This window comes from Petaurus breviceps, unplaced genomic scaffold (assembly GCF_028583685.1).
Source record: "Petaurus breviceps papuanus isolate PSGF00001 unplaced genomic scaffold, PetGlider_PUasm1.0 76, whole genome shotgun sequence".
Taxonomy (NCBI): domain Eukaryota; kingdom Metazoa; phylum Chordata; class Mammalia; order Diprotodontia; family Petauridae; genus Petaurus; species Petaurus breviceps.
Window position 1 is genome coordinate 53,872,684 of NW_027186473.1, and position 15,117 is coordinate 53,887,800.

General features: G+C 36.4%; 1 protein-coding gene across 1 annotated transcript in view; it reads right to left on the bottom strand.

The window, feature by feature from the left end:
• Positions 1–15,117, bottom strand: part of IQCM (IQ motif containing M) — a 431,897-nt gene that overhangs the window by 277,957 nt on the left and 138,823 nt on the right. The window contains exon 5 of the mRNA XM_069105013.1: positions 9,693–9,742. Within this exon, the coding sequence (XP_068961114.1) occupies positions 9,693–9,742 (50 nt within the window). The remainder of the gene's footprint in view (positions 1–9,692; positions 9,743–15,117) is intronic.

Here is a 15,117-nt window from a genome sequence, read left to right on the forward strand (position 1 = left end):
GAAAATTGTAACTGATGAAACTTTTCTCAGTACAAGAATAGTTGAAGGGAATAGAAATGTGTACAGATATATATATATATATATACATATATATATATATATATACACATTCATATATATGTCTATATAGGAGGACATATGCGTGTATGAATACATATGTGAGTGTGTATATGTGTGTGTACAGGTATGCATAGACAGAGGGCACAGGACTATTTTAATAGGGAGGGATGATACTTAAAAGGTCAAATTAAGAGGTGAGACAGGAATATAATGAGATGAGATGGGGAGAGACAGAATGGGGCAAATTATCTCATTTAGAAGAGGCAAGGGAAAACTGTTACAATGAAGGGAAAGAACAGGAAGGCAAAAGGGAATGAGTCAACCTGATTCCCATTGAATTTGGCATAGGGAGGGAATGACATACCCACTAAATAAGGTATCTCACCCTACAGGAGAGTAGGGGGGAAGGGGATGAGAAGGGGACAATGGAAGAGAGGGCAGGCTGGGGGGAAGGGAATTTGGAAGCACCCACTTTTTAAAAGAGAATAGGACAGTAGGGAATGGGATAGGATGGAGGGAAATATAGTCAGTCTTTCACAATATATCTACTATGGAAATGTTTTGCATAGCTACACATGCACAATCTATATTGAATTGCTTATCTTCCCAGTAAGGGTGGGTGACAAGGGATGAAGGGAATGAATCTGGAATTCAAAGTTTTAAAATCAAATGTTAATATATATTGTTATTATTATTACTATTATTGTTTAGCTTGTAACTGGGAAATAAAATATACAGGCAGTGGGGCATAGAGATCCACCATGCCCTACTGGAAAGTCAAAGGGGATATGGGGAATAATATGGGAGAGAGCAGATTGGAGGAGGGCAAATCCAGTGGGATCTCTATTTTTGGGTGGTGGGTAGGGGCAAAATGGGGAGAAATCTTGTAACTCAAAATCTTGTGTAAATGAATGATGTAAACTAAAAAATAAAAAAGAGAGAAAAAATAAACTTATGTGATATCTCCCCTGTAAAAAAATGAGTATAATTGGGCTTTTTTCTTGGTTCTAGTTGGACTGGATTCACATTACAGCCTCAAAGGAAAAAGGACTGATAACTGATCCCTGATCCTATTTATCACATGTACAGATTTTATCTGCTCTCCACAATAGAAAGTGCTTCCACTGTACATTAAAGAGCTATCCCTTTTGGGGGAAGATTTTGCTGGAAAAACCAGTCAGGAACTTTCTTTAGTGATTATGTGTCTTAAAAGTTCAACAAAAGGAAGGTTTATCAACGAAATCATATTAATCTACTGAAGATTACCAGCATGCTACTGAAACACATCATTAGAGAATACATAGTTATTCATAGACTGCAATGGGATCTCTAGATTTTTAAAATTCAAAATAGTCTTTGTTTTTGTTTACTAAATAAATTTTACTAGGAAAAAACACTTGTCATTGAGGAGAAGAGAAACACAGTTTGATAAGTTTTATTTGTAACTTTATATAATACATAATATAATTGTATATTCTATAATAAATTATATATTACTATATAATGTAATAAATATAACAATATAATAATAAAACAAATTACATATTATATAATGTAATAAATTTTATTTGGATAAAATAAATATTATATCTTGAAGTAATAATAATTGACATTAATATAGTGCTTACTGTGTGCTAGGCACTGTGCCAAGTGCTTTATAATTATTGTCTCATTTGATCCTTATAAAAAACCACTGAGAAGTAAGTACTATTATTATCCCCATTTTACAACCAAGGAAACTAAAGCATATAGAAGTTAAGTGATTTCCTCAGAATCCCACAGATAGTGTCTGAAGCCACTGTGCCACCTAGTTACCCTAGAAAATAAAATGGCAATGATGTAAATAGATCACATCCTGTACTCTTCCTCCCTGCTTGCAATTTTTGCTGAGTGCTAGAGAGCCAGCTCTTTTTAAACACGCTAAGATATTATTTTGTTTTACTTAATAATGTAAAATACTTTGATACTTGAGATAAAAGATACCATATAAAAATAAATGGAAGAGAATTGTGTTGAACATCATAAAGTTAATGGGATGAAGAGAAAGACACATGGCTATGAAGATACTAGGAGCCATTTCACAGAAAAGAGATCATATGAGCCTTAACTTTTCCAAAAATGAATATGCTAGAGTTCGTTGTAAATTGTAAAAAAAAAAAATTAATATCCACACTTGATTCTAAAACTTTCATATGCTCAAATGACTTAAGGACTTTGCTTCAAACCTCTCACTACTAGTCTTAAACCAATCCCTAGAAAATGTTCTGTTGGCAACGACAGATTAAATGCAAATTGCTGAGCAGCTTGAGAAGACTTAACATATATTTTCTATTATATAAAATGGCCACTAAAAAAAGTTTTCACAGCTATATCTTAATCTTCAAAGAAACATTGATCTTGGTCTCTTCTAGAAAGAAAACAAATTCTCCCTTTCAACTAAAGTGCCAGGGCCCTAGGTTGCTCTCATTTGGACAACAAACCAAAGTGCCCATTTAACATGTATGCACAAAGAGGTCAGAGGAAGATAGAAAAGTTCCATAGATTCTAATGTTCACAAGCAGCACTTTTTGTGGTAGCAAAAAAAAGAAAGGAAAGAGTGAGTGTACATCAGTTAGCAACTGGTTTAGCAAATTGTGGTAGATGAATATAATGGACAATTACTGCTCTCTGAGAAATGATGGAATTCACATGAGGATTTCAGAGCAAATAATGCAGAATAAGGAAAGCAGAACTAAAAGGAAAATAAACACAACAATAACATTGTAAATGAAAATAACATTAAATCTTACGCCCAAAGGAGAAATGGTGAAACATGCTCCCACTTCTGTAGAGAAATATAGGGGTATTAGAGATGCCAATTGTTACATATACTATTTTTGATTGTTTTGTCTAATTTTATATTTGTGTTTGTGTGTATGGAAGGGTTCTATTAGTGATTGAATCAGAGATGCAGTGTAAGATATCAGAAAATAACCGTGGTGTTTAATAAAAGACATTCATAAAACTTTTAAAAATAAAAATTTTATTCAAAAAAATCCTAAACTCCATCAATTGGACAGAGATAGTTTATAACAAAAATACAACTTGCTTGGTAGGGCTATGGCATCCAGGCAAAGGGTACTATTTTCATGCCATATTCAGCATTCAACAAATATTACTGAACTCTTACTCAAGTCCCCAAATTTCTGCAAGTTATAACAGTATGCCTACCATCATCCATTGCAGAGGATGAGAAGGCAGGGAAATTCACAGTGCCTGGTGAATAGTAGGTGCTTAATAAATGTTATTAATTGATTGACAAGATCTTCCAGACCAAACTAACATATACTTTGATACTCAGTGACTTCCATGAAAAAATAGCTTGAGGGAAAGTGGAGGAAAACATATCAGAAAATATGATTCGTGTTTAAGAAACAAAAAAATAAAAGGCTCATTGATTCTTCCATGCCCATTAAAGCATAAACACTTTCTCCCAGAAAAGTTAGGAGGAAATGCATCAAACTCTTTCTTCTTTGTACTATCCCAATCTAACCAAGGGATCCAAAAGGTATTTGAATCTGAACCTTATTAAATTATCTCAGCAAATACTACTAGGGAAAAGTGGTTTTGCATTGACATAATATTTGCCATTCATTCTCCCCTATATTTTTCAAATCTTGTCAAGTAAGGAGACTAGGGCAGTTCACTGGTACAGTAGATGGAGGTTTGGAATCAAGAAGATGAGTCTTCCTGAATTCAAATCTGGCCTTCGACACTTGCTAACTGTGTGACCCTGACCAAGTGACTTAACTCTGTTTGCCACAGTTTCCTCATCTATAAAATGAGTTAGAGAAGGAAATGGCAAACTACTCCAATAATTTGCCAAGAAAACCCCAAATGAAATCACAATGATTCCAATGACTAAAACAATCTTTCCAAACTTCTTACACTTTACTCTCCTCCAGGTATTATACAATCCAGTAACACTGACCTTCTTGCTTTTTCTTACACTCAACACTCCACCTCCTTGACTCCATGAGTTTGGCTGTTCCTCATGCCTCAAACATTCTCCTTCCTCATCTTTGACGAGTTGCTTCTTTCAAGACCCAGCCCAAATGCTAACTTCTGCAAGCAGGCTTTCCCAATCTGGAAAGACTTATATGAACTGATGCCAAGTGAAGTGAGCAGAACCAGGAGAACATGGACACAGTAACAGTCAGAGTGTTTGATGACCAACTTTGAATTAGCTTTTCTTAGCAATGCAAGGATCCAAGACAACTCCAAAGGACTCATGATGGAAAACGCTATCCACATCCAGAAAAAGAACTATGGAATCTGAATGCAGATGGACGCATATTATTTGCTCTTCCTTCCCTCCCCTTTTTTGTTTGTTTCTTCTTTTTCTTGGTTTCTCCCTTTGGTTGCAATTCTCCTTTACAACATAACTAACAAAAAATAGCTCAATATAAATGTATATGTGGAGCCTATATCAAGTTACATGCTATCTTGGGGTGGGGAGACAGGAGAGATGAGGAGAAAATTTGGAACTCAAAATTTTATGGAAGTGAATGTTGAAAACAAAAAAGTAATTTTTTTAAAGTCTTTCCCAGACTTCTTTTCCATTAGTGCTCCTTCCTTTGGGACATGCACTGCTAATCTCTTCCCTCTGTGTTTATCTCCCATTATACTTTATATATCTTACAGATACATTTCTCCTCCCAGTGTGAGCTCCTTGGGAGCCAGAATTGTATTTTTGCCTTCTTTCTTATCCCTCACACTTAGTACATTGACTGGTATAGTCAGTAATTACTAAATGTTTGACTAACTTCTTTCACCCAATCTAGGTCTTTACAGGAGGAAAGGAGTACATTATTTAAGGAATGTTCACCATACATATTTAAGCCACATGTCCTTGTCTCTTGCTATCATAGATCCAACAATCATCTCCATCTCTCACCATCGACATGGATTGGCCCGGACTTTTGAAAGACTTTACCATTTCAGCTGAATATGTATGTGTATCAGCTGGCCTATTTACAACACATGCATGTGGTGCTTGTACTTACATATGCATAAATTTTCTCCATATTTTTTGCTATAATGGAGGAGGGAATATAAATTTCCACCCTATGCACAGTTGCCTGGAAATGGTGATGTATGTGTGACATTTTTCACCCTCACACTGCATGAGGGTACATGAAAAACTAGCCACTATCATATTGAAGCTGACTGATGATGGAGGGAAGATGATAATGTATTATGCCTCATGCAGGCTACAAGGAGACTTCCAGCTGAGTGAGAATTCCGAAATTCCCCTCAAACAAGAGAAAAACCTTCAGGCCAAGATCTTAAGAATGTACAGAAGAGGCAAGGTGGGGGGAGGGAGGGAGTGAAAGGAAGCCCAACTTCCTCTAAATTATAAATGATGTAGTTAAAATGAAATAAAACTTGAAATAAGAAACAAATGTAAATAATGAGTTTATTTAAAATTTCTGCAAGAAGGAAGTAGCTTTTGCCTCCAAATATTCACTATTTCTGTTTCTTTACACTCTTTCTGTCTCATCCCAGAATTCTATAGGTATATAGGTCAGGTCTACTTCCATAACATCCATCCCCTTCCTTCCACTTGCAGCCACCCCCCTAACTCAGGACCTTATCTCATTTTGCTTGAACTATTGCAATATCCCCCTAATTGGCCCCTCTGTTTCCAGGTTCTCTCCTCTCTAATTCATTCCTCACCAAGCTGTCAAAATAATCTTCTCAGAGCACAGTTCTGACAATGTCATTCCTTTCCTCTGGAATCTTTAGTATCTCCCCACTGCCTTTGTGCTAAAATACAAACTCCATAGATTCTTATTTAAAGTCCCACACAATCTGGCTCCAGCTTACGTTGCTAGACCTATTTAAGGTGTACCCTGTGTTATCATCAAACTGGCTTAGTGAACTTGAAATTAATCAGCATAGCACAGCCTTTGCTCAGGCTGTCTCCATGTTTGACATGGATTCCCTCTCCCCACTTTTGTATGTTGTAATCCATAGGTTCAAAGTTTACCTCTCCTAGAAATCCCCACATTAGTGTTCCCCTCTGCCTCAATTTATCTGCTGTTATATATTTGTGTAAATGCTATATTTTGTCAGTGTAGTCCTAGAGCATACTACAATCTCCTTTATTTGTGCAATGACAGTGGCAAGATTTCAATAAAGAGAATAGAGGATGCCACATATCATATAATTTTTAGACCAGGAATTCTCAACCTAAGTTCTATGAACTTGCTTTGCTTTGTTTTGTTTTCAGTATCATCACATCTGACTCTCCATGATGCCTTTTGGGATTTTCTTGGCAAAGATACCATATCCTTCTCAAGCTCATATTACATATGAGGAAACTAAAGCAAATAGGGTTAAGTGACATGCCCAGGGTCATACAGCTACTAAGTGTCAGGATGAATTTGATCTCAAGTCCTTCTGACTCCAGGGCTGGTGCTCCATTCATTGCACCAGATGCCCCTTAATGTTTTTAATAATCATACTTCAAAATCATTGTTTCCCCTTGCAATCCTACACATTTTATTTTATACATTTAAACATGTTATTCTGAGAAGGGTTTATGGGCTTCACTAGTCTAAAAAGAGGAGTCTATGACACAAATAAGGTTAGAAACTCCTGCTTTAAATTGTCTACAAAAACTAGCTTAGTTATTAGGGTTCTAAATAAGAGATTCTACTGTGTAGTAACCAATGAATTGACATAATATAAATTGTCAACATTAACATTCCTGTTGTAAGCCAAACCCAGAAACAAAAATAAGCTACAGCTAAAAAGAAAGGTGGCTCTCACAGATTCTCTCTGGAGAGGATTGTAAAGCCAATCGTGAGAAGCTCTCCTCAGGACTGCTGCTATGAATAAGAATCTAATCACACAGTATAGTGAACTCTCTATTTACTCAGCAATAAACTAAAGCAAAACATTCGAGAAACTAAAGCACAACATTCACAAAAATATAACATAACTTATCTCTAAGGTAGCCGCATAGTCTTAAAAAAATGTATCATTCTGTAAGTCACAATCTTCTCAAGCAATATAGAGTACCCAGCTAAAGTCTTCTTTTATCTTGACTTGAGGCTGGCTTCTAATCATCCTAAAATCAATCATCCTTAAGGAGTCACAGAAAGTACAAAAACCATCCACCCCTAGGTCACAATAAGTCACAATCTCATCAGTCAATGCAGAGTACTCAAGTAAAGTTCTCTTTCATCTTAACTTGAGGCTGACTTCCAGACCCCACAGATACTCTTCCATGGGTTGGCTGCTCCCAGCTCTTGCTTGGATTCACCCAACTCTTGCCTGGATTCACACACACGCAGCTCTCACCTCCTGTTCCATATCTTAGTCCATGGGGACTATTCCACTCCAAGCCCTTTGCAGTTTCTATTTCTAGAAAAACAAAGCAGCAACAATATTTGCACACATCGCCAGAGCTATCATCTCATTTCACTTTCTATCTAACAAAGTAACACAAAGTTTATATCTGAGAAATCAAACATAAATCAACAGTAAAGTCCCAAGACTTCTGTAAACAACGGTGAAGCCCTCTTTTAGGGCTTCTGTATCAGCAGTAATGGCCTGTTGCAACAGCCAGAATGCTTCATTGTGAAAAAGCAACATCAACACAGACAGAACAGAGTTCCAGTATCACAAACATTCTCCCTCTCAGCTCTGCTTCATCCCAGCTCATCCTCAAGCTTCTATATGCTCTGCTTCTTCCTGTTCCACCCTTCCTGTTCTGTTCTTTTGGTAAACTCCTCCTACCTGTGCTCTATGTAATGACATTAGGCCTATTAAGGGCAGGGAGAGTCTTCAAACTCCCTTAGGCCTATTAAGGGCAATGCAAATATATACTGTTTCCAACAAACACTTGACACAATCGAAGGCAAGGTTCAAAGGCACCTGAATAGCTTAAACAAGCAGCAAAGTACTACTTTACTTGCCATTACAAGGTCAAATAATTGGGTCGTATTGGTTTTACAATGTATGTAAGAGTGACATGAAATACCATTACATGGAAAATCTGGTCATCTTGGATCACACTGTTTGCTATAAATATTTTAAAGAAACCTATGCCCCAAATTGCAGTTTATATGCCAACATCAATTAATTAGTCATAAAACATTATCAAAAAAATAAGCTCCTATTGTGTGCCAAGAAGTGAGCTAAGCAACAATTAATATAAAATATTAAACACCTGAGTCCCTATTCTCAAGAAGCATCCATTTTTACATCTACTTCAGGAGATGAAGTAGAAAAATTCTACAAAGAATTCAGAGAGACCCTCCAAATAAAATCAAAATGCACTGTAACTTCATTGCAAATGTGAAAATAGGGAAAGATAGTGTGTGCATGTATATGTGCATGTGTGTGTACATATAAGAAAACACAGTAAGAAATGAGAGATCAGAGCCTTAAAGATTATAAAAAGGTCTCAAATCTATATATCATAAGTACCTAAAGTGACGGATCTTGTAAATACTAAATATCACTTTAAATGAAACTGATTATATTTTAAGACAAAAAAAATACTTAATTCATGTGGGAGTCATTTCCCAATCGTCTAGAAGTATTAAAATGAGATGAATATATAGCAGACAGTCGAGGCCAATCCAACCTGCCCTATTTAAATGAGCTGATGATGCAAAAAAAAAATGGAAAATGGACAAAAGAACAAAACATTGGCATAAATTATTGTCATTTCCTACTGAAGTTTAAGTGATATAAATTAATCACTATTGCAAGAAGACCAAAAGATATGATCTTTCTTCACAGCTAGACTGAATTAATGTGCACTTGTTCTATAATAAACTGATAATCAATATAACTATGTAGTAATTTCTATAAATACTAGGATTAGGGGGAGACTAGGTGGTACAGAGTCCTAGAGTAAGTAGGACCCAAGTTCAAATCAGGCCTCAAACGCTTAACACTTACTAACCATGTGACCTTGGGCAAGTTATTTAACCCCAATTGCCCTCTTCCCCCCTCCAAAAAAGAAAGAAGAAAAAAAAATATGCTCCATGTTTTTTTCTAATTTACTTATGCTATCTCCCTTTGTGACTTGGTCACATGTCCATTTTGACCTTATCTTGGTAAATGATATAAGATGCTGGTCTATACCTAGCTTCTACCAGACTGCTTTCCAGTTTTCCCAGGAATTTTTACCAAATACAAATTTCTTATCTCAACAGCTTACATCTTTGTGTTTATCAAAAACAAAGTTAAAGTAACCATTAACTACTATGTATTGTGTACCTATTCTATTCCACTGATCCACCATTTATTTCTTAGCTAGTACCAGATAATTTTGATAATTACTACTTTATAATACAGTTTAAGTCTGGTACCGCTATACCTCCTTCTTTCACATTGTTTTCATTAATTCCTTTGATAGGCTTGACCCTTTGTTCTTCCAAATGAATTTTATTATTTTTTTCTAGCTCAATGAAGTAATTTTTGGCAGTTTAATTGGGATGGCACTAAATAAGTAGATTAGTTTAGGTAGTCAAGCATATAATTTCAAGCAAAAATGATAAATTATAAAACTAAAAGTCTATATATTTGTACTTTTTCATAATAGTGGGAAAAAGAAAACATTCCTATACCTGTTGTCTTCTGCTTTGGATGTTTTCTTCTTTTCTTGCCTCTTTGGTATCTAGGAAAAAAAAGAGAAAAAGAAAAACTGTAAATTTATCAGTAAGATTTATATTGTTTAAATTTTCCTAAGAAAGGACAATTCTAGTACACAGATATGTCACATATCAAGTTGCCCCAAATAACATCATTTTTGCACTCATGAAGTTAATAAATTATTAACATGCCACACCCTAAATTTTGGTTTCCTATTATGATATCCAAGAGCCAAACTCCAAAGACCAAGCCATATTCCTTGTCTTTGTCTGCAACATCTTCCACAGCTAAAAGCATATTCCATTCAACTGCAGTAATTAGTACCTACCAACATAATTTACCCTACAGACATGTTTTTGCAGAACTCATTAATAATATTAGATAGATGGTGGCTACAATAGATATATAATGCTCATAGACTTAGAACTGGAAGGTATATTAGAGACCATTACATCCCATTCCCTCTTTTTACAAATGAGAAAACCCCAAGGTAATACAGGAAGTAAGGCTCAGAGACAGGGCCTGAATGCAAGTCTTTGGACGTCTGAATCATTGTCTTCTATGGAAAGAGCCCCCATGGCAAATACAGAGGAACTAAAATATGAGCAGAAATACAAAACACTGAATTCAGAACTAAAAAGTTTTGCCCCTTTACTTAGGAGTAAACTACAGAGAGCTAAGGTTGAAGACCGACCACCCACTGAAATAGATGACAGTCACATTTATGATACACTCTCAGCAGCTAGGCAATCACCACAATAAGACATATAATTTTCTAGATGCTACCCTTCACTTGAAGAAGCTCTCTTGACTTAACTGGACTGACCCCCTGTTAAAAGACATGCATTTCAACAAGGAACTTATACACTAAGTCTTTCCACCGAGGTAAGACCTACCCAGGGGTGAGCCAAAGCCAGCTCTAACTGACTTGGGAGAGCCAACTGTTAAACTTTCAGTGTGAGTATATCTCAGGAATCTACAAATAATATAAATCAATTCTTGACTTATTATTTTGTCAATTGTCTAAATTTAAGAAGGTGATGAAGGAAATGATAATACCACTTAAATTTAAAAGTGCACCATGTGTACATTTTTGAGAACCAGTTGTTAAACATTTATCAGTACATCATCAGACTTACTTTGACTTGTGTACTCTTTTGCCACAATGAGGCTTCAAAGGAGGACTTTAGTTAACAGGGTTTTATTCACAGAATGTTAGAGGAAACTTAGAGACAGTCTAATTTTAATACAATCCTTCAAGGGAAAGGGAGGAGAATTTATAAAGCACCTATTGCTTGCTAGGCACTGTGGTATGCCCTTTATAAATATTTACTCATGCTGCTAATATATGTCAGAGGTAGGATTCGAACCTAGGTCTTCCTGCCTCCAAAGCCAGTCCTCTAATAACTATGTCAAGTTGCCTCTTGCCTTTATATTAATTACTTTCTCATCCATTTCCGGCCTAAATCAAATTTATTCAAATGCTTAATAACCTCTCTGGGTTTGTCCCATGGTATCTGATGAAATCCTTTTTTTTTTCCTAAATACTTTCTCCACTCTCACAATTTATCTCATTGCAAACTTCCTTCTGACCACTTACACAATATCAGTACAGCTGGTGCTTTACAACATTTCCATCTGCAGCTCCTCTCGAGAGCAGCTTTCCTGTATTTCTCAGCTCCATCAATTCTCCTCCTCTTTCCAAATCTCCTCTCAAAATACATCTTTTCTTCTCTTGCCAATACTCCTAATTTTTCTCATAGCCTAATAATTAAATTCTTGCATTGATTAACCATATGTCTTTAAACCACTCCTTTTTAAAAAAAAAATTAACTTAGTATCAAAAAGCCAGGCACATCCCTGCTCTAATCTATTATAAGCATGGCATTTAGGGCCACAATTTATATAAGGAGGAATCCACATGGATGCCTCTCTCTACCCATTGAGGGAAACTACAGAAAATTGATAGCTCTCCAGAGTAAATAGTTTTTTTTCTGCAAGAAGCAGCCGGTGACCCCTGGAGACACACACATAAACACACCACTAAAGGTGAACTTAACGGCTTGGTTAAAAATAGATAACTGTGAAGATAAAATCATTAGCAGCATATACATACAGGCTTATAAATTACACATTAACACATATGTGAGATAAACTGAAAAGCTTTTTCTGCCAAGGCCTGGAGACTGAAATTTGTGTTTCCCCTGCAAAAGTCAATCATGTCATTAACACCTTCTGGGAACAGCCCCAGGAGCTAGGATCTTCATACAGCTGGTGGTATAAGAAGCCATCTCAACACAAACCCCCACTGGATAAACCAACTGCCCCTACCCATGTACACAAAGGGCGTATAACAACAACAATGATAAATATAACATCTTAACGTTTATAAAATTCATTAAATTATCTCATTTGATTCTCACAATAGCCTTGTGATATAGGTGCTATGAGGATCTCCATTTTACAGACTGAGGCATAAAGACATTGAATGACCTGCTCCAGATCACCCAGCTAGTAAATGTCTGAAACAAGATTCTAATTCAAGGTCTTCCTGAATCCCAGGTCAGAGCTCTACTCACTTAGACGCTTAGCTGCTGCCTTGTCATAGGGATCATTGTCACACCCACCATGGATCTCTTCTCCGACATGAGTACACTGTAACAAGGGACCAACCAAAAATCACATATGTGGTCACCAAAAGAAAGGAAAAGCAACAAACAGCCCTCCTGCTGTACTGCCATGCATGCAATGGCAAGAAATCTTGAGAAGGGCCTCCGAGCCCTTTTGTGGATCCTCTGCATGGGATTTACAGAAAAGCCAAGACAAAGGTCACCCAGAAGAGAAAGGCATCACTGAGGGGTAAAAAGAGTAAAGTCATAGTGCTTTCCAAAATAGTTTATCAGCTATTCACATATAGAAATGTTTCATTTTTGTTCCTGTATAATCCTATATTTCCCTCCAAAAATGTATATTTCAATGCTCACATGGCTCCTTGACCCTACCAATATGTACACTGTCTCTAATGGTATTGATTAGTATCCATCCACACCTTTTCTTCCTGCATAACTCTTGTACATGACCTTCCATTAATCCTCTACGAAGGATCTACTCAAAATTCTGGAGACTCCCTTGGTCTTGTAACATTGAGCAGGTACCAGTGCAAGACTTAGATTTGTCCTTCTGTTATCTGTCCTTATTACTCATGACTGACCTATTTCGTTCTCCAATCACTGAGTTTCAGAATGATATGGGTAACTGATCAACATCTTCAATAATCACAGGCTACCACACCATGCTACTTCTCACTAGAAAATTACTGGTGTTAAAGATAGTTCTTCAACAACATTATAAAGACAAACAACTCTGAAAGACTTAAGATTTCTTGTCAATGAAGTATCCAACCATAATTCCATGGTTACTCCATGGAATCCTGAGGGGGGGATGTAGCCAGTCTAGCTGTGGGGGCTAGCTCTCGAGTATACTCACCATATTTGACTATGGATGCTTGTTATAAATATTTTGTTTTATTTTTCCCCCACTGGGGATGGGAATAGAGTGGAGGGAAGAAAAAAAATGAATTGTTAATGGGGGGAAGTTGAAATGAAAGAAAAGGTGGTAGTTGTGGCCATTGTCTCAGAGAATGGTCTGACAGCATTTAAAGCACCGCTCAGTTTCTCAAATGAAAACCAGCCTACTCTCTTCTTATTATTCAAATTGCAAATAGAAAACACTCACTGTCCATATGCAATATCTAAGATGTATGTACTGATGAACTAAATCTATGGGCTGCCGATCCAAGCATATATCCTAGCCTTGATAATAGGCATTCTTCATCCCTTTAGTTTTTCTCGTGTAGATTGAATTAGTGAACTCTTTTGAGTGTTTGTGAATTTCATTAAGGCAGTTCCATAGCATTTGGATTCAAAGAATCTATACAATGTTTTCTGCAAATAGGAATATCTGGAGAATCTCATCATTTACAGAAAATATCTCTTCCATTTGGACTGTCCTGGACTGCCTCCATTATAATGGAAACATATATATCTGTGTGTTTTACAGCTCATTTGTTATTTAAAGAAAGTCACTGAAAAAAGTTAGTACTGTGGTTGCATTCATTATGGAATGCTGGAATAAAACTATTACATTCTTATTTGGTCTTATTGAGTCAAATGCTCTTCTACAGTCAAACGATAAACACATCAGGATCTACTTTCTAAACCTTTCAGTTAATTGTGTGACTATAGGAAATCATTTTCAAATGCCTGTCCCCTTCTCATAATTTCAGAAGGGTAACATAGGTATATATGTATATCATTTGTTAAAGATTTTGTAGAAATGAAAAAATAGCTTTGGTAATTATTGGTGCCCTTTCAATGACCTGTGAGGGTTTTTTTTTTTTTCAGTTGTTCAGTACCCTTCCTCCATTTCAGACATCAGGATTGTGCTGGACCCAACTCAGGCCAGATCTTCAGAACTAATCGTTCAATTTTTCCCTCAGAACTCAGCAAACTCTACAAATCAGGGCTTGATTTATTATTTCATTGATTGCCTAGATTGCAGTAAGTAATAGGGAAAATAATAATATAGATTAAACTTAAATGTGTATCATGTATGCATTTTTGTGAAGAACTAGTTTTTAAATATTTACTAGCATGTTCCTGAATACAACCCTAACCCCTAATAATACCGTGTTTCCCCGATAATAAGACACTGTCTTATTATTTTTTTTGGACAGAAAAACACCAGAGGGCTTATTTTCAGGGGAGGGCTTATTTTAATGAACATTGACAGCAATTTTAATAAACAGGTAAATGTGAACAAAAAAATGTACCTTTATTCAATAAGCAAATCACTGGGGAAGAACAGGATGACACGCTCACTGCTGCAGCTCTAATTGGATGCAGCTCGGAGCGTGGTATGCGTTTCACCCGGGGGGGAGGGGGTACAGTGCATACAGAGGGTACCGTAATGTAGCGTATAGCACAGGGGATCACCTTCACTACAGTAGCAATCTCAATAGGGCTTATTTGGGGGGGAGGGCTTATTTTCGGGGGAGGGCTTATTTTAGAGGAATCTTACACAGTAAGGGGAGGGCTTATTTTCGGGATAGGTCTTATTATCAGGGAAACACGGGTAATGGATATCATTTACATAGTGCATTAAGAATTGAAAGACACTTAATATGTATTATCTCACTTAGAGTTTCCCCAAAACTCCATGAGGTAGATGTCAGCAAGATGATTTTCCTTTTATGGCGGAGGAAACATGGGTAAAATGCAGTTTTGTTATTAGAAGACTATGGTTGAAATGTTGCCTCAGACATTTATGAGCTATATGACCAGGGGCAAGTCCCTTTAACCAGTCAGAGCCTCAAGCAAGACTCTAAGAAATTTCTAGCGA